At 49.7% G+C, this 26457-nt stretch overlaps 1 protein-coding gene across 1 annotated transcript; it reads right to left on the reverse strand.

Annotated features, from left to right (window-relative positions):
* Positions 1-10979: 10979 nt before the first annotated feature.
* On the reverse strand, positions 10980-12909 carry LOC123052397 (F-box protein SKIP27). The gene is made up of 4 exons (XM_044475545.1): positions 12671-12909; positions 11848-12126; positions 11682-11756; positions 10980-11582 (listed from the first exon to the last, which is right to left on the reverse strand). Exons 2-4 carry the CDS (start codon positions 12070-12072, stop codon positions 11388-11390), a joined length of 495 nt encoding a protein of 164 aa, XP_044331480.1. The 5' UTR covers positions 12073-12126; positions 12671-12909; the 3' UTR covers positions 10980-11387.
* Between the last annotated feature and the right edge of the window lie 13548 nt (positions 12910-26457).

Below are 26457 nucleotides of genomic sequence, written 5' to 3' on the forward strand. Positions count from 1 at the left end.
GTCATCAGCAATGTGCAGGTTACCAAGACCCTCATCGACAGCAATGCAGGGCTCAACGTCCTGTCGGTTGACACGTTCGACAACCTCCAAGTGCCATATGAGCAGCTTCAGCCTACCAAGCCTTTCTCAGGAGTGACCGACGGTTCCACCACACCGATATGGCAGGTCCGCCTGCCTGTCACCTTCGGGGAGCGCAAGAACTACCGCACCGAGCTCATCGACTTCGATGTTGTGCACATCCGCCTGCCGTACAACGCCATCCTCGGGTATCCGGCCCTGGCCAAGTTCATGGCAGTCACCCATCATGGCTACAACGTCCTCAAGATGCTGGGAAGCGGCGGAATCATCACGGTCCCATGTGAAGAGAGAGATGTGGTGTGCTCCCTCGAGCGCGCCTTCCAAGCTGCAACAATCAACGACCCCGACCGCAAAAGCGAGGGCCCTCCTAAGGCCCTTCCCAAGAAGAAGAAGCAGCTGCGCCGAGCAGGATCTCAGGAGGGCGGCGACGCGGCTGGAGCCTCATCAGGATCAGTGCCCGCTTCAGGCGCACCTCCCTCCATTGCATAGGAAGGCGCGCCCGGCGCCCTCCTCGGGCAGGGCTCGGGGGCTCTCTTCTGGAGGGCCTCAGACCTTGCCAACCTCACGAGGGAGGCGCTTGGGCACCACTTGGAGGCGTGCTTCGTGGCACGTTTCCCTCAGGAGAACACAGGGCAAGGAGTGCCCACCACTCAGGAGTTCATCCCCAAGACCACTCAGGAACTGCAAGATGCAAGAGCCATGCGCGGCGACAGCCGCTCACGAGGCGCAGCTCCCCATCCAGGCGAGGATGCTGGGCTGCGTGTCTGCATCGACGTCCCAGGGCTCAATAGGGCCGCATCTCAGGAGGCCAGGTACCACGCCGTCTTGGAAGAAATGGAGACGGTCTTCAAGGAACCTCCCGAGCCCTAGAGCCTCCCGAGGCTCAGGGCCCCGGTGGCTCGTGAAGAGTCATTCCTTCGACGCACACCTTCAGCTGCACCAACTCTACTTCGTCTACAGAACCAGGTGACATTTTCCAAGCTCGTTTAGCTGGGAGCGCCCCTCGGGCTGCATTATTCCCAGGCCGCATGGGTCCGTCCCTGTGGCATGTATCCCTTTTGCTTATGTCTTCAGCTTACCTTGCTAGGGGCGCCCCTCGGGCTGCATCATCCCCAAGCCGCTCGGGCTGGACCCAGTGGCATGTATCTTCCTGCATTTACCCAAGCTGATTTGCCTTCCATGCTTAACCTGCCTACGATTATCACCTACTCGATCACCACCCGCCACGGGTCCATTCATCTCATGCAATTCGCTTGCGCGTTAAAAGGAAGGCTCCTGAGCATCGCGACTTAGGAGCTCTTACTGGCTCTCCAGCCCTCACCCCCTGGCCTTGACCACGGCATCGCGACCTGGCATACCAGCGGAGGCTGAGCTCGCTCGAGGGCCGGGACCTGAGGACGCAGAGTGCTTGCACCTAACCGCGTTACAGGAACACACAGCAACCAAGACTTAAGACCAGGCGCAACCCGCCTTGAGGTAGGGCCTCGTGAGTCCCGCGCTGGCTCATGAGTGCCCAGATACACCTCGCAGCCCTGCCGTGCAAGCCACGTGTCAGGGCGGGGCTGTACACGCCCTGGGGGCTCCTCCCGAAGGGGGTCCCCCCTCCCACGCACAAGTGGAAGCACCATGCTCCGCGCTGGCCGTCGACACTGCCGAGGAGCGGCTATGCCCGTGCACAAGCGGAAGCACTATGCTCTGCGCTGGTGATAAACAATTGAGGGCGGCTTCACGATCGTACCAACCTCAGGGAGCCCATAGCTCAGCGTCCGGCCTCACCGCAACGCCTCCCCTCGGGAGAGCCGCGCGAGGGAGCTGGGCACGGGGGCTGCGCTCGGGTCACGCCCAAGCGCTCGCCACCCAACCAGGCCTCCCGGGCCTGGGGGCTGCTCTCGGGTCACGCCCAAGCGCACGCCGCCTAAACAGGCCTCCCGGACCTACTCGTCGCACGCCCCTCCCGAGGCCTCGGCGAGGGAAGGTATGGAGATTGTTAAGGGGGACTCCTGAGCATCGTGACTCAGGATCCTAACTGGTCACGTAGCCCCTCACTCCTTGGTCCGTCCTGGTCTCCGGTCGGCCCAATGGCGGTTGAGGTATGCGCGGGGCCGGGCTCTGCCGACGTAGAACATCAACCTATCCTCGCGAACTCTCCCTATATGCTGTTTGCGCGTCAAGGGGGACTCCTGAGCATCGCGACTCAGGAGCCTAACTGGTCATGTAGCCCCTCACTCCTTGGTCCTTCCTGGTCTCCGGTCGGCCCAATGGTGGTTGAGGTATGCGCGGGGCCGGGCTCTGCCGACGTAGAACATCAACCTATCCTCGCGAACTCTCCCTATATGTTGTTTGCGCGTCAAGGGGGACTCCTGAGCATCGCGACTCAGGAGCCTAACTGGTCATGTAGCCCCTCACTCCTTGGTCCGTCCTGGTCTTCGGTCGGCCCAATGGCGGTTGAGGTATGCGCGGGGCCGGGCTCTGCCGACGTAGAACACAAAGCAGATAGGAAGGAAAGCACAAAATCTCGAAGCAAATATTACAAGCACATTGTCCTCACAATATCAAATGAAAAGTCTAAACACCTCCACGAGGCCTGATACATGTTGCAGGAACGAAACGGGAGAATAGCCGCAGGTCACCCCTGGACACCGCCATCGCCTGCGGAAGGTGCTCCTCCGTGGGTGACGTTGTCTTCACCTTCACCACCAGCCATAGGATCGGCGGCATCGTCGGACAAAGGAGCGGAGACAAAGCTGCGGAACTTCTTCAGCAAGGCCTCCACTTGACCTTGTACAGCTGCGGCGGCAGCTGCGCTAAGATCATCGATCACGGGCTCCAGCAGCTCATCAAGGCAAGCGTTGGGGTCGCGGAGGTGCAGATGGCTGAAGATGCGAGTCAATGCAGCTGAAGACAGGACGCGAGCTTCTGCCTCCGCCATGGGACCGACACCAACAACGACTTCCTCGAGCGCCTTCACCAAGAGAGGAAGCAGCCGGGCGGGGCCGTCCTCATCGGTGGCCAGCGACTTCTCCAGGCCGTGCTCGTAGAGCGTCTTCAGTGCCTTGCGAGATCTCTTCTCGAGATCGGCAAAGGCCACGCGGTCTTCGGCCAGGACTCGCGCCTTGGCATCAAGATCGGCCTCCCTCGCCTTCACCTTCCGCTCCAGCTCTTCCAACTGGTTGCGCTCGGCGTCCTGCATCTTCCCCAACTCCGCCAGCTCAGCATCACAGTTCTTGACTCCGTCCTCCCAGGCCTTCATCTCCTCCTCCTTCGCTTGGCGGCAACGTGCTTCTTTGGCGTGCTTGTCGCGCAGGCTTTTCAGCTCGTCCTCCAGCTCTCGGCAGCGGTCGCGGGCGGCCTTGGCGTCCTTCAGTGCCGCCTCACGATTGGCTGCAGCAGTGGCAGCGCTCTGCTTCTCCTTTTTGGAGGACGCCACGGCCTGGCTCAGCATCGCGCGAACCGCCAAGTCAGAGTGAAGCCAGCCAGAGGCCAGCTCCAGGCGCCCGGCCACCAGGCGCGGGTCCGCGCTCAGGAGATCTGCCTGCAACTGGGTCATCTCCAAAAGAGCACGCTCCAGGACAGCAGCAGAGGTAGAAGAACCTAGGAGTGAAGGTGCAGTAGTAGGAGGAGGTGACGTCGTCGCCAGGGCCTGGGAGATTGCGGGTTCCGGAGCAGCTGGGACCTCATCAACCGCGCCAGACGCCGGCACTTCCGGAGCCAGCGGGGCCATGGGGGCTGATTCCACACGGCGATGTTCCCCTTGGCCTCGCGAGGACGACCGGGTTGGGGAGGTGCGGGCGCTGCTGCCTCCTTTCTCTGCAGAGGAAGGCACGGCCGCTGTATCCTCGTTCCTCTTCTTCGCTGAAGGCGTCGGCCTGATCGACCAAGGGCGAACGTCAGGAAATAACAAGTACAAGCAGGGACAAGGCGAAGCTTAAGGCACTTATCGATCCACTGCGACATATTTCCGCTTGGGGAGCTTAAAGCCTGACAGCGTTGGGACCTGAGGAGTGGGCACACGGGCCCCGGCGGCAAAAGGGCCGGAGCCGGCCTCAGGAGGCGTAGAGACAGGGCGGCACCTCGAGGAACCAATGACGACCTGCCCCTTGTCGGGATGAGGGGCTGCTCCCTCTCCTCCTGGTGGGCGTCGGCCTCGGCGTCGTCGGGCAGGGCACGGAGGATCTCGCCCTTGCTCAGAGGAGAAGTCTCCCCCACCTCTTCAAGAGTCTTGTCCAAGTCCACCTCCTCCTCCTCCCCTTCACGGGACTTGTCAGAGGACACCTCCACCGGCTTCGGTGCTGTAGGAGCTCCTGCGAGCGCCGGCGGCACCAGGCCACGCGCGTCAAAGGTCGGCCTGGAGGCGACAAGTTCCTCCCAGTCCTTGCGGGGGAACAAAGGAACGAAGGCACCAGGCGGGTACTCCTCGTTGTCCCCAACTATGAGGCGCAGGACAGCATCCAATTCGTCGCCAGGAAGGGCCCCAGGCCTCAGACGGGTCTTGTTCCCCTCTTCTTCAATCTCCCACAAGGGGCGCGAGCGCGCCTGGAGAGGGGCAACTCGCAGCATCAAGAACTCCCTCAGGAGCATTGCCCCCGTCACCTTGGCTGCCTTCGCGTTGCCCGGCTACAAGTCAGTCGTCATCTGCCCCAACACAGACAACGCCCGCTCATCGGCAAGCTCCGCCTTGGGCCACCCCTTGTTGAGCTGGGGCGCCTCCGTCGGTAACACCGGGCGCGGATGGGCGCGCTTGGCGTCCATCATGACCCATTTGGATCGGATATTGTCGGCCCTCTTCCCGGTGCTCGAGATCGAGTTGGCCTTGCCAGACGCGACGAAGTTGGCGCATCCGGAGAGTGGCCCATCGATGACGCGAAGGAAGAAGAAGTGGTGCAGAAGCGCCACGGATGGCAGCACGCCTAGGTACGCCTCGCAGTAGTAGCCGAAGATGGACAAGAGGAGGACAGAGTTGGGATGGAGGTGCAACGCCAGCAGCCCGTAGTGGTCGAGAACCTCATAAAAGAAATCGGAGAAAGGAGGGACCAACCCGACAGCGACGCTGCTCGATAAGAAGGGGAAGAAGGTGCTTCCCTCAGGCTCCGGCACGTCAGAGGCGAGCCGGAGCTCTGTCTTCCCCCCCCCCCCCCCCGCTCATTGCTCTCCCCTGCCGTCAGCAGGCGCGCGGAGGCGAGGCTCTTCTCTGTGACGGTGGGCGCTTCAAGAGCCGGCTCATACCAAGCCGGCGGTGAGGAAGTCCTGACCTTGCGCGGCTCCATGGGTCGTAGATGCGGAGCGAGAAAGGGGATTTGGAGCAAGGCGAGGAAGAAACAATGAAGGCAAGCGCTGCCCGCGCCAGCCTTTGGTCCAATCGAGCAGTTGCCGAGGCAGAGTGGGGAAGCGGAGACGCCCACGTCCAATCAACCGCCACGCGTCAACCGAGGCCGCAGGCTTTTGGGGCCCGCGGCGCTCCGTACTTGACCCTTGGCTTCGCCGCGAAGCCAAGCCCGAGCGCACCTTGGGCCCGGGGGCTACTGTCGGCGTTCTAGGAACGGGGGTCCCCAGACTTGCCTGCCTGCGGCCCACGGCATGGCTAAGTCAGCGGGCCGTACGGCCCATCTTCATCAACAAGGCATCCAAGACCCTCGCGAGGGGCCAAGCCTCGCGAGGCGGACAACGCAAGACCTCCTCAGGAGCGGCCCCTCTAGGCGGGCTCACGAGGAGCGGAGATATCAAGGCGGGGCAAACCTCACAAGGCTCTCGTGACGTGAGCCATGACGATCGGCACCAGGCGGGCGCCAGCGCGCACAGCGTCCTTGTTTCCTCTTTGGTGCTAGGGAGGGAAGCGCAGGCGAGGAGTACCGAGGCATCAGGCAAAGGTTGCCATATCGGTGCAATGAGACCAAGACCAGAAGGATGGCAGGATAGAGGTCATCGTGGAGCCCAAGATGGTGTCACCACCAGAGCCTTTCGCAGGCGAAGACCACTTTTGTCAGGATAGCTTGTACTAGTTGTCCCCCTTCAAAATTGCCCGTCGTTGTTGGCTCCCTTCCCGCTCAATATTTGGGGAGAGGACCAGGGCCTATATAAGTAGAACTAGCCACCACAATAGGGGCATCTCAGCTTGGTCTGATCTGATCGAGAGCCTACCCTAGCTACAAGAACACCTCAACCTCAGGAGGTTGTTCTTCCCCTTGTACTGTTCATCATTAGCCCAAGAGGCAATCCACCACCACCACACTGGAGTAGGGTATTACACCACAACGGTGGCCCGAACCAGTATAAATCTCGCGTCTTCCTGTGTTGCGAGTTCATCGAGTTTGTCCGCGAGATCTTAGTGAGCTAGGGCGTGGATCGGTAGGAGGGAAAGACTTCACGCGCACCCCAGAGTTCGAACCTTAAGGGTTTGCCGAAACCCCACATCCGACAAAATGGGACCAAATGAGCGAGACAGTGCTCAAATAGAAGGCTTCAGAGAGGCAGTTGATGTATGCGAGTTAGCGGATCTCGGGTATAAAGGACAGGACTGGACGTTCGAGAAGAAAATTGTGGGAGGAGAGTATTGCAGGGTAAGGTTGGACCGATCTTTGGCCACGGCCAATTGGTCAGCTTTGTTCCCGTATGCAACGGTTGAGCACCTCACAACAGCGAAATCTGATCATAGTCCGATCCTACTGACTAACGAGATGGAGGCAAGCAATCAAAGAATAGCGCTGAAGAAGCCGTTCCGCTATGAATGTATGTGGGAAAATGATACCAGGTTTGGAAGCTCGCTTGAGCAGGCCTGGGATCGGGAGCAGCCGGCGGCAACACTGGGTGAGCTAGCGGACAAACTGTCCTCGGTCGGGACTGCTTTGAAACACTGGAGCAAGATGACGTTTGGGTCAGTGAGACAAGAGTTGCGAAGGCTTCGGCAAAGACTGACTGTGCCCAAAGAAGAACCGACCCGTGTTGGGCCGGGAGTGGAAGAGAAGAAGGTCTTGGACCAGATCGTTGAGTTGTCTCTTCGAGAAGAGATCATGATGAGGCAGAGGTCACGCATGGATTGGCTAGCCGCTGGTGATAGTAATACATAATATTTTCAGAGGAAAGCGAGTGCTATGAGGGCCAAGAACACCATAACACATCTTCAGAAGCCGGATGGGACAGTCACTTCTAACCTGGAGGAGATGGTCGAGATGACGACCGAGTTTTATGGTAATCTGTAAAAATCTGAAGGGTGTATTGGCATAGAGGAAGTGTTGTCACACATACCTGTTAGGGTGGATGGTGATATGAATGCCAGGCTGAACGCTCCATACACAAAGGAAGAAGTTAAAGAGGCACTCTTTCAAATGTTCCCAACAAAAGCACCGGGGCCTGATGGTTTCCCGGCGCATTTCTTTCATAGACACTGGGAGCTTTGTGGTGATGAGGTAACCGGCGTGATCATACGATTGCTCAATGGAGAGGACTCACCAGAGGATATCAACCGCACGTTCATCGTTCTTATTCCCAAGATAGCAAGTCCAAAAAATTTAGGACAATTTCGGCCTATAAGTCTTTGCAACGTGATCTATAAGATCGCGTCAAAGGTCTTAGCCAACAGGCTGAAGATTATTCTCCCCGAGGTAATTTCTGAGGAGCAGTCCGCTTTTGTGCCTGGACGTCTTATCACGGATAACTTTATAACGGCTTATGAGTGTCTACATTATAAGAAGACAAGGAGAGTTAAAACAAACCGTTTTGTGGCTCTGCAGTTAGATATGATGAAAGCTTATGATAGGCTTGAATGGCCTTATTTGAAAGCAGTGATGTTGAAGATGGGCATTAGTCCTCGATTCACCGAGACGGTTATGAGGTGTGTGTCATCAGTCACGTTTTCGGTTCTATTTAACGGTGGTAGTCTGCATGATTTCAGGCCAACGAGGGGGATGAGACAAGGGGACCCCATATCCCCGTATCTTTTCCTGTTAGCAGTTGAAGGTCTCTCGTGCCTTTTAAAGGCCCAAGGTGTTGGAGTCCGAGGGCTGTCCGTGGCAAATTCCGCCCCAGCTATCAACCACTTACTTTTTGCAGATGATAAGTCTCTTGTTCTTTGAAGCTAACAATGAGAGTGCTGCACAAGTTCGGGAGGTGCTGCGAATGTATTGTGATGCCTCGGGACAGCGTATTAACACCGACAAATCATCGATCTTTTTCAGTAAGGGTGTGCCAGAGACCACACGAGAAGAGATAAAAGATGTTCTGGATGTTCACAATGAATCATTGTCAGAAAAGTACTTGGGGCTACCGATGGACGTAGGGAGAAACAAGGAGGGAACTTTCAAATATTTGAAGGATAGAATCTGGAAACACATCCAAGGTTGGATGGAGAAATGCCTTTCAGCTGGGGGTAAAGAAGTGCTTATCAAATCTGTAGCACAATCCATCCGACTTACTCAATGTCATGTTTCAAGTTGCCCCGAGGCCTAATCGAACACTTAAACAGCCTCCTCCGGAAGTTTTAGTGGGGCAGTAAAAGGGGCCAGAGGAAGCCAGCCTGGGTTTCTTGGAAGACCATGTGCAAACCAAAAAATATGGGTGGAATAGGATTTCGGGATATTGAGCTTTTTAACCTGGCTTTATTAGCCCGGCAAGTTTGGAGACTACTTCAGGATCCCGAGTCATTAAGTGCACGAGTTCTACGAGCTCGTTATTACCCGGACAGCAACGTACTCGAGGCCACACTAGGCGCACATCCTTCCCAAGTCTGGCGCTCGCTGATGGAGGGAAAAGATCTTCTTGTTCAGGGCCTAATCAGGAGGATCGGGTCGGGCACAGATACACGTATTTGGGAGAATAACTGGCTGCCCCATGACTATAAGCTGAGACCTATATGCACTATCTCACCTGATCCTCCGCAGCTTGTCTCAGAGTTGATTGATGCAACTACACGCACATGGAATAAACAAGATCTGATCGAGCATTTTGTCAGGCCGGACGTGGACATTATCATGAACATACCTTTAAGTTCTCGAGTGCAACATGATTTCTGGGCTTGGCACTACGACAGGCGAGGGGTGTTTACCGTGCGATCGGCATATAAGATGATTAGTGGAATTAAGCACCAGAGAGAGGTTTGGTTGGAGCACAGAACAGGTCATTCGAATGTTGAAGCTGAAAGCAAGTCCTGGACTCAGTTATGGAAGGTGAAAGTTCCGTCTAAAATAAGAGTGTTTGTGTGGAGATTATCACAGATGTCATTACCTACAGGTGCACTCCACAATGAACGCAATATGGCCACAACCCCAGCTTGCGGACTGTGTGATGAGGAGGTGGACTCATGGCGACACTCCTTGTTTGAGTGCCGGATGGCGAGATGTGTGTGGGCGTTGGGAGACGAGGAGATTTTGGAGCATGTGATATCCAACAGGAGTGAAGATGCAAGGCTGTGGTTGTTTTGGCTTTTTGACACATTGAATCAACATGACCTTGCAAGGGTGCTTATCACCATGTGGGCGATCTGGTGGGCTAGAAGGAGAGCGATTCATGACGAAGAATTTCAAAGCCCATTGTCGACTATGAGCTTTGTTAACAGGTACCTGGAGGATTTGGAGATTTCCACCAAGCGGGCTACCACGAGACCTACAAAAGTAGCTATGCCAAGGCCACACAAGTGGATCCCGCCGGAAGACGATGCAGTGAAGATCAATGTAGACGGTGCCATCTCCCGCCAAGGAGGAACTGGTGCAGCGGCTGCTGTTTGTCGGGATAAGGAGGGCAACTATTTGGGAGCCTCGGCGATGGTTTTAGATGGCCTAGTCAGCGCCCCAAGCCTGGAAGCTCAAGCGTGCAATGAGGCGCTTGCTTTGGCTCAAGACCTTCTCTTGACACATGTGATAATAGCCTCGGATTGCATGCAGGTTGTTGCGGATATCAACGGAACTTCGCCCTCTTCTTCATATGCTTTTGTAATTCAGGAGATTAAAGCTCGAGCCATGAACTTTGCTAGAGTTAGTTTTCGTTTTGAAAGTAGAGAGGCAAACTATGAGGCTCATGCCTTGGCAAAGGCAGCCTCGTCTCTCTCTACGGGGCGCCACGTGTGGCTAGGGAACCTGCCAGACATTATTTGTATTCCTTCGGCTTTGGTTTATCAATAAAATCCCTAGTTCACCTTAAAAAAAAACTACTTAACCCATCTTCACACGCAAGTGCGGGTATCCAGTGGATCAACGGCGAACCTGGCTGCGGCTCTCTTCCCCCTTTGTTCGCCAATTCGTGTATCCAGAGTTGTAACCCTAATTGCTACCTAAATTCGTGAGTGGAGTTGCTAGATCGAGTAATATGCCAGTGGGTTGTTAACAAGGCGGCATAATTGCTTCCTGTTCAGATCGCGCACTAGCGTTGTTTACAGGAACTCGAGCTGTGTGCCGCCGTGTGCAAGAACCGCGCAGCTGCTGTTTTCCTCGGTAAAGCAGAGACCGTGTGCAGTCAGTGGTGTGCAGTGGACGGCTGCAGAGGTGCAGATTCATTGAACCGGGCTGCTTATCACACGCGTCTCCTTCGGAACCAGTTTGAGGCTGCAGAGGCGCAGATTCAATGAAACGCGTCTCCTTCGGAACCAGTTTGAGGCTGCAGAGGTGCAGATTCAATGAACCAGGCTGCTTATCACACGCGTCTCCTTCGGAACCAGTTTGAGGCTCAGCATCATATTTCGAGTGATTGCTGAATCTGCTGGACTAGCCGAAGTTCTGAAACTTCTACTGCAAGATGGTCGACAGATATGATTCTACAGAGTGGTGACTTCACTTTCAGAACTTGCCACCATGGAATTGCATGAAGAGTAATGAAAATATTACTACAACAGAGGTGTCTGTTACTCCACGTATTTCCGATAACGAACCACACATATACAAGCACTAATCCGCTATACAAGGTAAACAGGGTGAAGTAGATTGACCGAAACAAACTGCTTTTACTTTTATTGATAAGAGAAACTTCCCATGCACACGAGTATACAGAGATCGTACACTACAGCATACACAAAGTGAGAAGAGACTTCTCTTCTCATGAGTTCCAACACTGACGCTTGCATATAACTTACACTAAATACTCTTTTGATGAGCTCCAACACTCAGACGCTTACATATAACTTACACTATTACATACAGTACACAGAAATAAGACAGCGTGTCCTCTTCAATCGCATCATTGAAGAATGACCATATATAACTTACTACTAACACATATGATGATCACTACATATATCACTAACTAAAGTTTGTTCGACGTGGCCTATGAAGAAAAAAGAGCGCTCCGATGGACAAGTACAAGCGGGAAAATTCGTGCCGTGGTATGTACACCTACACCTCTGACATCAAGCTGCTGAACGACTCCGACAGATTGACGGCGACGCTTGCCAAATTCATGCCCCGGCAGCGCGACCGTGCAACCCTGTGTTGCTTGGGCGCCCCGGGGCCATCGTCTTCTTCCTCCGCATCCGCGGAGGCCTTCGAGGGCGTCGCGAAGGCGAAATGCAGCTCCTTAGCAACCACTGTCTGCACAGATCAAATTGAGGAGAACAATGTTACTCCACATGGGTAACGAATTTCACTGCGGGATTTGGGGTTTAGCAGTAAGGGATCAGAAGTGCTTACTGCTTCGCTGACTGGCTTCGACACCAGGAGGAGCTGCCTCAGGTCGCTGTGGTTCACCTTGCACAGGACTTTGACCTGAAAATGTTCCGCCAAATTGGGATAAGCAACACATCTACAACAAGAACGGATTTCAAACGGAACACTACGGGTCTGGGGTGGTAATTACCAATACATCTTGAGGCAGCGATTCAAGGAGGCAGATGGTGTCGTCCATGTGGAACCTAATGCTGCGCTGCTTGCGCAGAGTCCGAACCGGGGAGTGCGGGCCTGAGGGGCTTGGAGCCGGAGAAACAGCGACCCTCTTCCTCCCCAGAATCCTTGTGCTGCCGCTGCTTGGGAAGCTCAAGCTCGTGGCGAGAGACCCCTTCGGCATGGTCTGTCCAATTGCCATTTCCCCCTTCGCTTGTTGAACTCTACTGCTGCAGTTGCCTATCTGATACGAGATCTGCACAGAATTATTAAGAAGAAATGGTTAATTCGGCAGCAAATAAATTGAATTCTAGACTGAGGAAAGAAAATCCCAATCAGAGAAGTACTTTGCCACACTAATTCAACTATTAAACGCAGTTTTTGTTTGGAAACTTCTGAAACACCCAGCAGCCACTTCCATATGAATCTACAAACCCCCAATTCGAGAGACCGTGGGAGCAATAAACTCCAACAGAAACCTCAAGCATTTTCTGAAACAAAATAAATAAAATCCAACTTCTCTTCAACGCACTTTCAAAACAGATTCCCCCGAGAAACAACATTCCGCGAACTACATGAACCGCTTCGCAGAGCTAATGAGCAACAATCGGATCAGAACATCAAAGTTTGGGGGATTGCAAATAATTTTTTTTCCAGCACAAAATAAACGATTCCAAATAAACACCACGAATTCGCCGGAGCAGAACAGCAATCCCGACCTCGAAACAGAAAAGGAAACGAGATCCCACGATCGGGGTCGGAAAGAAACAGAGCAAGTGAATGTAATCGATCTCACACACCTTTCTCCCTTGGGTCTCGGCTGAAGCCTCCTCCTCCTTCCTATCCCTCACTCCGGAGTCGCAGTACACTTTCCTAGTCCGATTGCGCTTGGCTGATGGAGAAACCTCGGCTGAACTCTAAGCGAACCTACCTGCTAAGTTATGGTGTTGGGAGGACCTGACGAGGTAAATGTGGGAACAGCTTGACCTCTCCCCCTGGCTGAATTTATACTCGGGGTGGGGAACCTACCTCGAAAACTCTTCCAGCAGGGGTGTTTCCAGAAAATTGTAGGAACCGCCTGGAATCCAAAGCTGGGAGGTCGTGCTCGCCCAGGAGATCTTTTGGGCTCACGCCCTGGCGCACCGCGGCGGCCAGAATGTACTATCACTGAGAGGTGGGGCAGGAGGTAGTATGGTCCACCAGTCAGTGGGCGTGCGCGTGGTGCGTATGGGTGTGGACGGTGGGAATTTATGGAAATATTCTTTTCGAAATCGGGGTGGGTTGGCGCCCAACCGCGTGGGGGGCTTGAACGCGTGGATCGGACGGCGGGGACGCGGCCTTACGCGTGGCGGATCGGGGTACGTGGCGCGATCGCGTCGATCTGAAAACTAGCCGTTGGAAGGGGTGGGGGCGTGGCTGGGGTTGGTGACGTGGTGGCTGAGATCGGTATTGGCCGCTAGGAAGTCGGCGCAGGTCGGTCGGGGAGGGAGCTACTTTATTGGGGGTTGTTTTTCTCGTTTTGATTGCTTCTGAAATGAAATCCGTGGGAAAGGGGATTAGCACGAACCTTCGGGGGCAAGCAAAACATGATTTGCATCTTGCCGCTTGCAAGACATTCGGCTTGTTGTTTCCTCGTGATTTGAAATATCTCCTTTAAATATCTTTTTATGCCTATGCTGACTAATTCTCCCGCAAAAAAATTCTAACTAATTATTTACACGCTTTCATTTAAGAGACTCTGGTTTTAAGTCGGCCATGGTATCTTCAGGGAAATGCATTATTCGTTTTCGACAGGTAAATACTCTCTCTTTGTGTTCAGAATAATAATAATTTGTTACAAGCAAAACGCCACTTCCCAACAGTTAAGAAAACCATGGATGCGGATGGTACAGAGGCAATGCATGGCCTGCCTCAAGCCTCACACTAGACGTGCATTGGATTCTTCGGTAGAGCTCAGAAATAATCTTAATTTTGTGGCGATGCCAAGGGGTACACCCCCACAAACCAGTTCTTTGTATCATTATATACTCCTAAGGTTTGAAGACTGGCCAATGCGTTGCTCTGTTTGCGTATATTTTTTGACGTCCCGTTTGAACGCAGGGACGGGTCCAGGTGGAACCACCCCAAATTTCGTGTCTCGTGTATGAAGTGAAGCGGGGATGTCTCTGAAAAAAAATGCATGAAGTGGGTTTGACCAACCACCCTTCGTGCGCAGCCGCTGCTGCAAAGTATAGTAGGCTCCTGCTCATGGTAGCGCAACGCCGGTTGCGGGTTGACTCAGTCCCCACGGCGTCCAGGGATAAACTCCGTCACGGTTTCGACCACCGAGCGGCCAGGATTTCGCCGAGCCTTCCCTGGCAGTATTTTATTGTCCCGGAGGCGCCGGAACCACCAATACCACCCATGCCTTCACCAGTGGTTACCACGTGGTGGCTTTCCGGCCATGCTTTTTTCCTCCACGAGCGGAGCAGGCGTACCAGATCCACCCATTGGCCGCCGCCGCGTATAACCGTAGCTTTGGTTCAGCTTGTTTGGGTTCTCGCGGTCGCGGATAAAGATTTTACTGGTGGAGGAGACAGGCCGGTCGGCGAGAACGTTGGCGTGCAGGCCCACCTCCGCGTCCACGATTGCAGCAGGCGCATGGGATGCGCTTTGGTCGAGAGGAGTCCACATATATCCTTGCCAAGCTCGACCCACTTCTGGTTTTCAAGACACCCGCTTCGTGTTTGGATGATTGCCTGCCAATGCTCCACTACCAATCCCGCAAAAAAAATGGTGCTCCACTACCAATTTTTGTTTACCCTTTTAATCTATATATGTTGACCAATTTATTGGCAAGCAAAACCTTAACCAATTTTTGGCTACCCAACTTTTTGACATGGTAACCTACCCCTCTAGGTGCCGCTATGCACGCGTATCAATCTGTGATTGAATGATTAGGAGGACAGTGGTAGAGCATCAAAGGTCAAGTTCTAGACTTGACAGTGGGAGGATACAATTCGCATCTATGGTGACTTCATCGATCTCAAGATGATGTGTCGGCTCAGTCTCATAGAGATGCTCATAGGGATATGATGTGCGTGTGCGTTTATAAGGGGTGAGTGTATGTACATATGTATGAGTGTCTATGTCTGTATTGTGTTCAAGAAAAATGTGCCGCTATGCACATTTGGGTCAGCCCAATCCCTTTCTGGTTTTGGGAACCTTCCCAGATTGTTTTTGTCTTTTTCATTTATTTTCTTTCTTCCTATTCCATTTTAAAATTCCCCAGTATTTTTTCAAATATTTTTGAATTCGTGAATAAAAAAACACCAACATTTTGTAATATATATATATATATGAATATTTTTTGATCTTGCAAATACTTTTACAATTCATGGATTTTTTTATTCCAAGAACATTTTTCTTAAATTTGGGAAGTTTTTTGAATTTATGAAATTTAAATTTTGTAAAAAAAATTGAATTCACAAACAATTATTGAATTGTAAAAGTTCACAAAAAAGGTTGAATTTGCAAAACATCACATCGCAAAAATTTGCAAATTTTGGAATGTGTAAAAGTAAATTAGGGTTAATAAAAAACATTTTTTGTATGTGTTTGATTTATCTTAACTTGATTTACTATGATTTGATAGAATTAATTGTTATTTGTGGCTCAAAATAACTTTTTTAATTATCAAGAACCCTAAAATCATTTTAGGGATTATTTATGAAACCGAAATCCGGCCTCCAAAATGTGTGTGGCCCTCGTATATAGTATTTCGGGTTGGAAAAATAATATCCTAAATTCCAAATGTCATTTGAAACACTAAATAGAATTGGGAAATAACTGAACCTGTCGTGGTGGGCGCAGCAGATGCCAAGGGGTGGCTAAAGAGAGGAGGAGGGTCGAGGGCACTGGTGGGCTCCAGAGGCGAGGTCGGCATGAGGGAGCGCGCGACGCAAGACATACCCAGATTCGGGGCTCTCCGGAGAGATAACACCCCTAGTCCCGCCGAGTGTAGTTTATGTGTGACAGTACAGAGTTGCTCCTAGAGCTGTATCGAGGAGGAAGAAGGAGGGCAGGCCAAGGCTTAGGCTGCTCCCTCTCCGGCGTGTGGCTAGTCTAGTTGATCTCGTATTCGCTATGGTTCTCGTCGTCGTGTGAGTTGCTTGCACGTATGCATGAGGGCTCCTGGGGGTTTTATAGGCCAACCCCCCAGGGGTACAATGGTAATGTTACAAGGCCGTGGGGCCGGGTTGTCATTGTCCGGGAAGTCGGTGCTGGGACCCGCCGGGTGTCAGGGATCGCCGGGTTCTTCGGGCGTGGGACCCACGGGCCTAGGGGCACTGTTTGCCGTCTTGCCGGTCGTCAGGGAGTGGCCGGGTTGAGTCCGCTACACTGGCGCTCCGTCAGGTCACCGCTTGCTGTCGTCAGCAGTGACGACGGGTGCACTGTAGCCACGCCAACCCTGGTCAGTGGGTAGGTGCAGCACTGTTGCCACGCCCCGGCTGACCAGAGGCATGGGAGGGGCACTGTTGCCTCGCTCATCTCTGAATGAAGACTCGTCCCATCGTACGGCCAGGATGGGACGGGAGCTGACCCGTGGCCGGGTTGGGGAACACGCCAAGGGGGAGATGGCTTGTTGGAGAAGTCTTGGTGCGCCGGGTTCGGCTGCCTTGCGCCGGCCGTCGGGGCCGGGTTGAGGAATTCGGCCGGGTCGAGGGGCTTGGTCGGGTTGAGCAACCCGGCCAAGCGTGAGCCAGCTTGAGGGGCGTTGCTGGCCCCGTTGTTTTTGAAAAGGATCCGGGTTTCGTTGCCTACCTGGGGTTCATCCCCCAATTCAAATAGGGAGGCAAATAAAATGTCCCAAGGGTGAAAAATTAATTATTTAATTTGGGCTAAAAAGTATTTACCTAAGTTTAAAATATTAAAGTGAGCCTCTATTTTTTCCTGAAAGAATTTGGAGCAATTTTGATGTTGAAATCAAATTCAAACAAAAAAGAAAATTAAATAGAAGAAAAAAGAAAACAAACCCAGCCTAGCGCAGCTAACTCTAACCACATATGTAAAGGTGTGGTGGTCGGCTTCAACACAAATCTCGAGTGATTTGAGGCTCGTACGCTGGGGTGACTCGAGGAGAACACGACGAGCCACTTGGTGGCGTTTTGGAGCCTTGACACTGGCACGACTCCCATTGAGATTAATGCTTCCCTAGGGAAGGGTAAACTCCAGGATAAAACTCACACCCCAACTCACTTGTTGTTACTCCTTTCCCGCAATTTTACTTTACCTTGTATACTTATGGACTTACTAATTATATTGCTCTCTAGCTTACATTGCTTTGAGCGCTTGCATATCTAGAGAACTTACTTTATCCACAAATCCCTAAAATTGATAATTAGGCTTATAATTTCTAGTCTCATATTCATCCCCACTAGTCAACCGTATCGATCCTTTCATGGGTATATTGCGAGTTCCGGCCTCACACTTAGGGGCAAATCTGCCCAGATAGTTCGACCACCTGGCAACATGTATCTTTTGCATGTTTTGAACATGGGATTTACCCAGGCTTGAGCAAATACTCTGCAAAACCCTTTGACCCCCTTTTAATAGTTCGAGAACCCAATAACTCAAAACGGGAGGGGAAAATGTTGTACTTCTCTCTGTTGCCACGCATGTCTTGAGTCATTAGCATGGGGAGGAGGGTGGTCTATGATCCACACGAAGTATGCATGGGGACAAAAACATATAGATATTCTTAGCAAATATAATACTTATAAGTATGTTGTCATCAATATTAAAATATGATTCAGGGCATGATTGTGCTTTTGCTACATGAATACTGTTTGGACAAGCTGTGGCTACAATAATGTTACTATCTACTAGTTGAACGCCCGTGCGTTGCCACGACATAAAAAAAATGCTTAAACATATATTCTAATTGAAAAAAGTGTGTTGTAATCAAATGTAGTTTTTCCATACAGCAACAAAATCATTCTTTGACCCCGCTCATTTCCCCCTCGGCAATTTTCATATCTCGTTATCGGCCATCTCCTTGCAAGAAGATAATTAAAGCGTCATCTTTCTCCCCTACCCTTCTTCCTTCCACCTTCATTATCGTCACCATCTCTAAGCACTGCTTATAAATCCTGTACTGCTACAAAATATTATTAATTCATCAAAGATTCTTTTGATGCTCTTTTTGACGGTCAGTAATTTGAATAGGCGCATGCAAGAGATGGGACTGTCGAAGAGGTACGCGAAGAGGGTGACGTGCGAGGAAAGGTACAGACTCGCTCCCGCGACGCGCCCCGCGCGCGCGTCACGGGAGAAACCCTAGCGCTGTCGGCGGGCTTCCCCTCCTCTCCCTCACCTCCGCCAGAGAGGGCGCGTCGGGCGAAGCCTGGTAGGCGGCGGCGGGGCTGCCTTGTCTCCTCAGCGGGGGCCTTCGGCGCGGGTCGAGGCGGCTGCCTGGGATGCGGCACTGGCGGCGGGCGCGGCGACGAGCTGGAGCCTGCTGGCGGCGGCGACGTGACCGGCGCGGCGGTGGCGGGCGTGCCTTGGTCGCTATCGTCGTCGTTCCCTTCTTGGGGGACACCATCTTGGAGGCCTGGTTCCGTCGTTCCCGTCTCACCTCCCCTCGAAGGAGGAGGTCTCCGGTGGCTCCAAGCAGTTCGTCCTCGCGCATTTGTAGTGGCTTGGTAGTCGTTGGGGTGGTGTGGCGGTGCCCGGCACCTTTGTATCTCGCCTTGGGTATGCGTGTCGTGTGCGGTGGTGGCGTGAGTTTGTATCATGGTCCTTGTGGTTCGGTGCTTTATATATAAAGCGGGGCGAAAGCCTTTTTCGATAAGAGGGTGACGTGCTTGAGTTAGCTCGTGATCTCCCATGACGGCGATCTCACAACCGCTATCTATACCCTATCTCTTTCTGAGATGGAGGAGGCGGCGCCACAACAAGAAAGGGAGTATGGAATTTCCTGAAGTCCATTGTGTGTGATCAAAACAGCCTTGTACATATACCTTTTGCAGTTCTCCGAATAGATGATGATTCTATTATGTCATATGCTCTTACATAACCACAAAAAGTATTCGTGGAAGTTGAGCCAACCAGACACCAAACAATACAGCGTGTCATCCGGTGCTTGCACGCCAGACTGAAGGAAATATGCCCTAGAGGCAATAATAAAGTTATTATTTATTTTCTTATATGATGATAAATGTTTATTATTCATGCTAGAATTGTATTAACCGGAAACATGATACATGTGTGAATACATAGACAAACAGAGTGTCACTAGTATGCCTCTACTTGACTAGCTCGTTGATCAAAGATGGTTATGTTTCCTAGCCATAGACATGAGTTGTCATTTGATTAACGGGATCATATCATTAGGAGAATGATGTGATTGACTTGACCCATTCCGTTAGCTTAGCACTCGATCGTTTAGTATGTTGCTATTGCTTTCTTCATGACTTATACATGTTCCTATGACTATGAGATTATGCAACTCCCGTTTACCGGAGGAACACTTTGTGTGCTACCAAACGTCACAACATAACTGGGTGATTATAAAGGTGCTCTACAGGTGTCTCCGAAGGTACTTGTTAGGTTGGCGTATTTCGAGATTAGGATTTGTCACTCCGATTGTCGAAGAGGTATCTCTGGGCCCTTTCGGTAATGCACATCACTTAAAGCCTTGCAAGCATTGCAACTAATGAGTTAGTTGCGGGATGATGTATTACAGAACGAGTAAAGAGACTTGCCGGTAACGAGATTGAACTAGGTATTGAGATACCGACGATCGAATCTCGGGCAAGTAACATACCGATGACAAAGGGAACAACGTATGTTGTTATGCGGTTTGACCGATAAAGATCTTCGTAGAATATGTGGGAGCCAATATGAGCATCCAGGTTCCGCTATTGATTATTGACCGGAGACGTGTCTCGGTCATGTCTACATAGTTCTCTAACCCGTAGGGTCCGCACGCTTAAAGTTAGATGACGGTTATATTATGAGTTTATGTGTTTTGATGTACCGAAGGAGTTCGGAGTCCCGGATGAGATCGGGAACATGACGAGGAGTCTCGAAATGGTCGAGACGTAAAGATCGATATATTGGACGACTATATTCAGATATCGGAAAGGTTCCGAGTGATTCGGGTATTTTTTGGAGTATCGGAGAGTTACGGGAATTCGTATTGGGCCTTAATGGGCCATACAGGAAAGGAGAGAAAGGCCCCAAAGGGTGGCCGCACCCCTCCCCATGGACTAGTCCGAATTGGACTAGAGAGGGGGGCGCCCCTTCCTTCCTTCTCCTTCTCCCTTCCCTTCTCCTACTCCAACAAGGAAAGGAGGACTCCCCCCTTGGCGCGCCCTCCTCCTAGGGCCGGCCTCCTCCTCCCTTGCTCCTTTATATACGGGGGCAGGGGGGCACCCCATAGACACAACAATTGATCGTTTGATCTTTTATCCGTGTGCGGTGCCCCCTCCACCTTAGTCCACCTCGATAATACTGTAGCGGTGCTTAGGCGAAGCCCTGCGTCGATAGAACATCATCATCGTCACCACGTCGTCGTGCTGACGAAACTCTCCCTTAACACTCGGCTGGATCGGAGTTCGAGGGACGTCATCGGGCTGAACGTGTGCTGAACTCGGAGGTGTCGTGCGTTCGGTACTTGATCGGTCGGATCGTGAAGACGTACGACTACATCAACTGCGTTGTGCTAACGCTTCCGCTTTCGGTCTACGAGGGTACGTGGACAATACTCTCCCCTCTCATTGCTATGCATCACCATGATCTTGCGTGTGCGTAGGAATTTTTTTGAAATTACTACGTTCCCCAACAGTGGCATCCGAGCCTGGTTTTATGCGTAGATGTCATATGCACGAGTAGAACACAAGTGAGTTGTGGGCGATATAAGTCATCCTGCTTACCAGCATGTCATACTTTAGTTCAGCGGTATTGTGAGATGAAGCGGCCCGGACCGACATTACGCGTACGCTTACGCGAGACTTGTTTCACCGTTACGAGCACTCGTTGCTTAAAGGTGACCGGTGGGTGTCTGTCTCTCTCACTTTAGTTGAATCGAGTGTGGCTACGCCCGGTCCTTGCGAAGGTTAAAACAGCACCAACTTGACAAACTATCGTTGTGGTTTGATGCGTAGGTGAGAACGGTTCTTGCTAAGCCCATAGCAGCCACGTAAAACTTGCAACAACAAAGTAGAGGACGTCTAACTTGTTTTTGCAGGGCATGTTGTGATGTGATATGGTCAAGACATGATGCTAAATTTTATTGTATGAGATGATCATGTTTTGTAACCGAGTTATCGGCAACTGGCAGGAGCCATATGGTTGTCGCTTTATTGTATGCAATGCAATCGCCCTGTAATGCTTTACTTTATCACTAAGCGGTAGCGATAGTCGTAGAAGCATAAGATTGGCGAGATGACAACGATGTTATGATGGAGATCAAGGTGTCGCGCCGGTGACGATGGTGATCATGACGGTGCATCGGAGATGGAGATCACAAGCACAAGATGATGATGGCCATCTCATATCACTTATATTGATTGCATATGATGTTTATCTTTTTATGCATCTTATCTTGCTTTGATTGACGGTAGCATTATAAGATGATCCCTCACTAAATTATCAAAGTATAAGTGTTCTCCCTGAGTATGCACCGTTGCGAAAGTTCTTCGTGCTGAGACACCACGTGATGATCGGGTGTGATAGGCTCTACGTTCAAATACCACGGGTGCAAAAAAGTTGCACACGCGGAATACTCAGGTTAAACTTGACGAGCCTAGCATATAACAGATATGGCCTCGGAACACGGAGACCGAAAGGTCGAGCGTGAATCATATAGTAGATATGATCAACATAGTGATGTTCACCGTTGAAACTACTCCATCTCACGTGATGATCGGACATGGTGTAGTTGATATGGATCACGTGATCACTTAGAGGATTAGAGGGATGTCTATCTAAGTGGGAGTTCTTAAGTAATATGATTAATTGAACTTAAATTTATCATGAACTTAGTCCTGATAGTATTTTGCAAATTATGTTGTAGATCAATAGCTCACGTTGTTGCTTCCCTATGTTTATTTTGATATATTCCTAGAGAAAAATTATGTTGAAAGATGTTAGTAGCAATGATGCGGATTGGATCCGTGATCTAAGGATTATCCTCATTGCTGCACAGAAGAATTATGTCCTTGATGCACCGCTAGGTGACAGACCTATTGCAGGAGCAGATGCAGACGTTATGAACGTTTGGCTAGCTCAATATGATGACTACTTGATAGTTTAGTGCACCATGCTTAACGGCTTAGAATCGGGACTTCAAAGACGTTTTTGAACGTCATGGACCATATGAGATGTTCCAGGAGTTGAAGTTAATATTTCAAGCAAATATCCGAGTTGAGAGATATGAAGTCTCCAACAAGTTCTATAGCTAAAAGATGAAGGAGAATAGCTCAAGCAGTGAGCATGTGCTCAGATTGTCTGGGTACTACAATCGCTTGAATCAAGTGGGAGTTAATCTTCCAGATAAAATAGTGATTGACAGAATTCTCTAGTCACCGTCACCAAGTTAGTAGAACTTCGTGATGAACTATAGTATGCAAGGGATGACGAAAGTAATTCCCGAGCTCTTCGCGATGCTAAAATCGGTGAAGGTAGAAATCAAGAAAAACATCAAGTGTTGATGGTTGACGAGACCACTAGTTTCAAGAAAAGGGCAAAGGGAAGAAGGGGAACTTCAAGAAGAACGGCAAGCAAGTTGCTGTTCAGGAGAAGAAACCCAAGTCTGGACCTAAGCCTGAGACTAAGTGCTTCTACTGCAAAGGGACTCGTCACTGGAAGCGGAACTGCCCCAAGTATTTGGCGGATAAGAAGGATGGCAAAGTGAATAAAGGTATATTTGATATACAGATTATTGATGTGTATTTTACTAGTGTTCGTAGCAACCCCTCGGTATTTGATACTGGTTCAGTTACTAAGAGTAGTAACTCGAAACAGGAGTTGCGGAATGAACAGAGACTAGTTAAGGATGAAGTGACGATGTGTGTTGGAAGTGGTTCCAAGATTGATATGATCATCATCGCACGCTCCCTACACTTTCGGGATTAGTGTTGAACCTAAGTAAGTGTTATTTGGTGTTTGCGTTGAGCATGAATATGATTTGATCATGTTTATTGCAATATGGTTATTCATTTAAGTTAGAGAATAATTGTTGTTCTATTTACATGAATAAAACCTTCTATGGTCATACACCCAATGAAAATGGTTTGTTGGATCTCGATCGTAGTGATACACATATTTATAATATTGAAGCCAAAAGATGCAAAGTTAATAATGATAGTGCAACTTATTTGTGGCACTGTCGTTTAGGTCATATTGGTGTAAAGCGCATGAAGAAACTCCATGTTGATGGGATTTTGGAATCACTTGATGCTTGCGAACCATGCCTCTTGGGCAAGATGACTAAAACGCCGTTCTCCGGAACAATGGAGCAAGCAACAGATTTGTTGGAAATCATACATACTAATGTATGTGGTCCGATGAATACTGAGGCTCGTAGTGGGTATCATTATTTTCTGACCTTCACAGATGATTTGAGCAGATATGGGTATATCTACTTAATGAAACAGAAGTCTGAAGCATTTGAAAAGTTCATATAATTTCAGAGTGAAGTGGAAAATCATCGTAACAAGAAAATAAAGTTTCTACGATCTGATCATGGAGAAGAGTATTTGAGTTACGAGTTTGGTCTTCAGTTAAAACAATGTGAAATAGTTTCACTGCTCACGCCACCTGGAACACCACAGTGTAATGGTGTGTCCGAACATCGTAACCGTACTTTATTAGATATGGTGCAATCTATGATGTCTCTTACCGATTTACCACTATCGTTTTGGGGTTATGCATTAAACACAGCTGCATCCACGTTGAAAAGGGCACCGTCTAAGTCCGTTGAGACGACACAATATGAACTGTGGTTTGGCAAGAAACCAAAGTTGTCGTTTCTTAAAGTTTGAGGTTGTGATGCTTATATGAAAAAGTTTCATCCTGATAAGCTCAAACCCAAATCGGAGAAATATGTCTTCATAGGATACCCAAAGGAGACTGTTGGGTACACCTTCTATCACAGATCTGAAGGCAAGACATTCGTTGCTAAGAATGGATCCTTTCTAGAGAAGGAGTTTCTCTCGAAAGAAGTGAGTGGGAGGAAAGTAGAACTTGATGAGGTAACTGTACCTGCTCCCTTATTGGAAAGTAGTTCATCGCAGAAATCTGTTCCTGTGACTCCTACACCAATTAGTGAGGAAGCTAATGATGATGATCATGTAACTTCAGATCAAGTTACTACCGAACCTCGTAGGTCAACCAGAATGAAATCCGCACCAGAGTGGTACGGTGATCCAGTTCTGGAGGTCATGTTACTTGACCATGACGAACCTACAAACTATGAGGAAGCGACGATGAGCCCAGATTCCGCAAAATGGCTTGAGGCCATGAAATCTGAGATGGGATCCATGTATGAGAACAAAGTGTGGACTTTGGTTGACTTGCCCGGTGATCGGCAAGCCATAGAAAATAAATGGATCTTCAAGAAGAAGACGGACGCTGATAGTAGTGTTACTATCTACAAAGCTAGAATTGTCGCAAAAGGTTTTCGACAAGTTCAAGGTGTTGACTACGATGAGAGTTTCTCACTCGTATCTATGCTTAAGTATGTCCGAATCATGTTAGCAATTGCCGCATTTTATGAAATCTGGCAAATAGATAAACAAAACTGCATTCCTTAATGGATTTATTAAAGAAGAGTTGTATATGATGCAACCAGAAGGTTTTGTCAATCCTAAAGGTGCTAACAAAATATGCAAGCTCCAACGATCCATCTATGGACTGGTGCAAGCATCTCGGAGTTGGAATATACGCTTTGATAAGTTGATCAAATGATATAGTTTTATACAGACTTGCGGTGAAGCCTGTATTTACAAGAAAGTGAGTGGGAGCACTAGAGCATTTCTGATAAGTGTATGTGAATGACATGTTGTTGATCGGAAATAATGTAGCATTATTCTGCAAAGCATAAAGGAGTGTTTGAAAGGAGTTTTGTAAAGAAAGACCTCGGTGAAGCTGCTTACATATTGAGCATCAAGATCTATAGAGATAGATCAAGACGCTTGATAAGTTTTTCAATGAGTACATACCTTGACAAGATTTTGAAGTAGTTCAAAATGGAACAGTCAAAGAAAGAGTTCTTGCCTGTGTTACAAGGTGTGAAATTGAGTAAGACTCAAAGCCCGACCACGGCAGAAGATAGAAAGAGAATGAAAGTCATTCCCTATGTCTTGGCCATAGGTTCTATAAAGTATGCCATGCTGTGTACCAGATCTATTGTATACCCTACACTGATTTTGGCAAGGGAGTACAATAGTGATCTAGGAGTAGATCACTGGACAGCGGTCAAAATTATCCTTAGTGGAATAAGGATATGTTTCTCGATTATGGAGGTGACAAAAAGAGTTCGTCGTAAAGAGTTACGTCGATGCAAATTTTGACACTGATCCAGATGACTCTAAGTCTCAATCTGGATACATATTGAAAGTGGGAGCAATTAGCTAGAGTAGCTCCGTGCAGAGCATTGTAGACATAGAAATTTGCAAAATACTTACGGATCTGAATGTGACAGACCCGTTGACTAAAATTATCTCACAATCAAAACATGATCACACCTTAGTACTCTTTGGGTGTTAACCACATAGCGATGTGAACTAGATTATTGACTCTAGTAAACCCTTTGGGTGTTGGTCACATGACAATGTGTTAATCACATGGTGATGTGAACTATTGATGTTAAATCACATGGCGATGTGAACTAGATTATTGACTCTAGTGCAAGTGGGAGACTGAAGGAAATATGCCCTAGAGGCAATAATAAAGTTATTATTTATTTCCTTATATCATGATAAATGTTTATTATTCATGCTAGAATTGTATTAACCGGAAACATGATACATGTGTGAATAAATAAACAAACAGAGTGTCACTAGTATGCCTCTACTTGACTAGCTCGTTGATCAAAGATGGTTATGTTTCCTAGCCATAGACACGAGTTGTCATTTGATTAACGGGATCATATCATTAGGAGAATTATGTGATTGACTTGACCCATTCCGTTAGCTTAGCACTCGATCGTTTAGTATGTTGCTATTGCTTTCTTCATGACTTATACATGTTCCTATGACTATGAGATTATGCAACTCCCGTTTACCGGAGCAACACTTTGTGTGCTACCAAATGTCACAACGTAACTGGGTGATTATAAAGGTGCTCTACAGGTGTCTCCGAAGGTACTTGTTAGGTTGGCGTATTGCGAGATTAGGATTTGTCACTCCGATTGTTGAAGAGGTATCTCTGGGCCCTCTCGGTAATGCACATCACTTAAAGCCTTGCAAGCATTGCAACTAATGAGTTAGTTGCGGGATGATGTGTTACGGAACGAGTAAAGAGACTTGCCGGTAACGAGATTGAACTAGGTATTGAGATACCGACGATCGAATCTCGGGCAAGTAACATACCGATGACA

The sequence above is a fragment of the Triticum aestivum genome, chromosome 2D (assembly GCF_018294505.1).
Source record: "Triticum aestivum cultivar Chinese Spring chromosome 2D, IWGSC CS RefSeq v2.1, whole genome shotgun sequence".
Classification (NCBI taxonomy): domain Eukaryota; kingdom Viridiplantae; phylum Streptophyta; class Magnoliopsida; order Poales; family Poaceae; genus Triticum; species Triticum aestivum.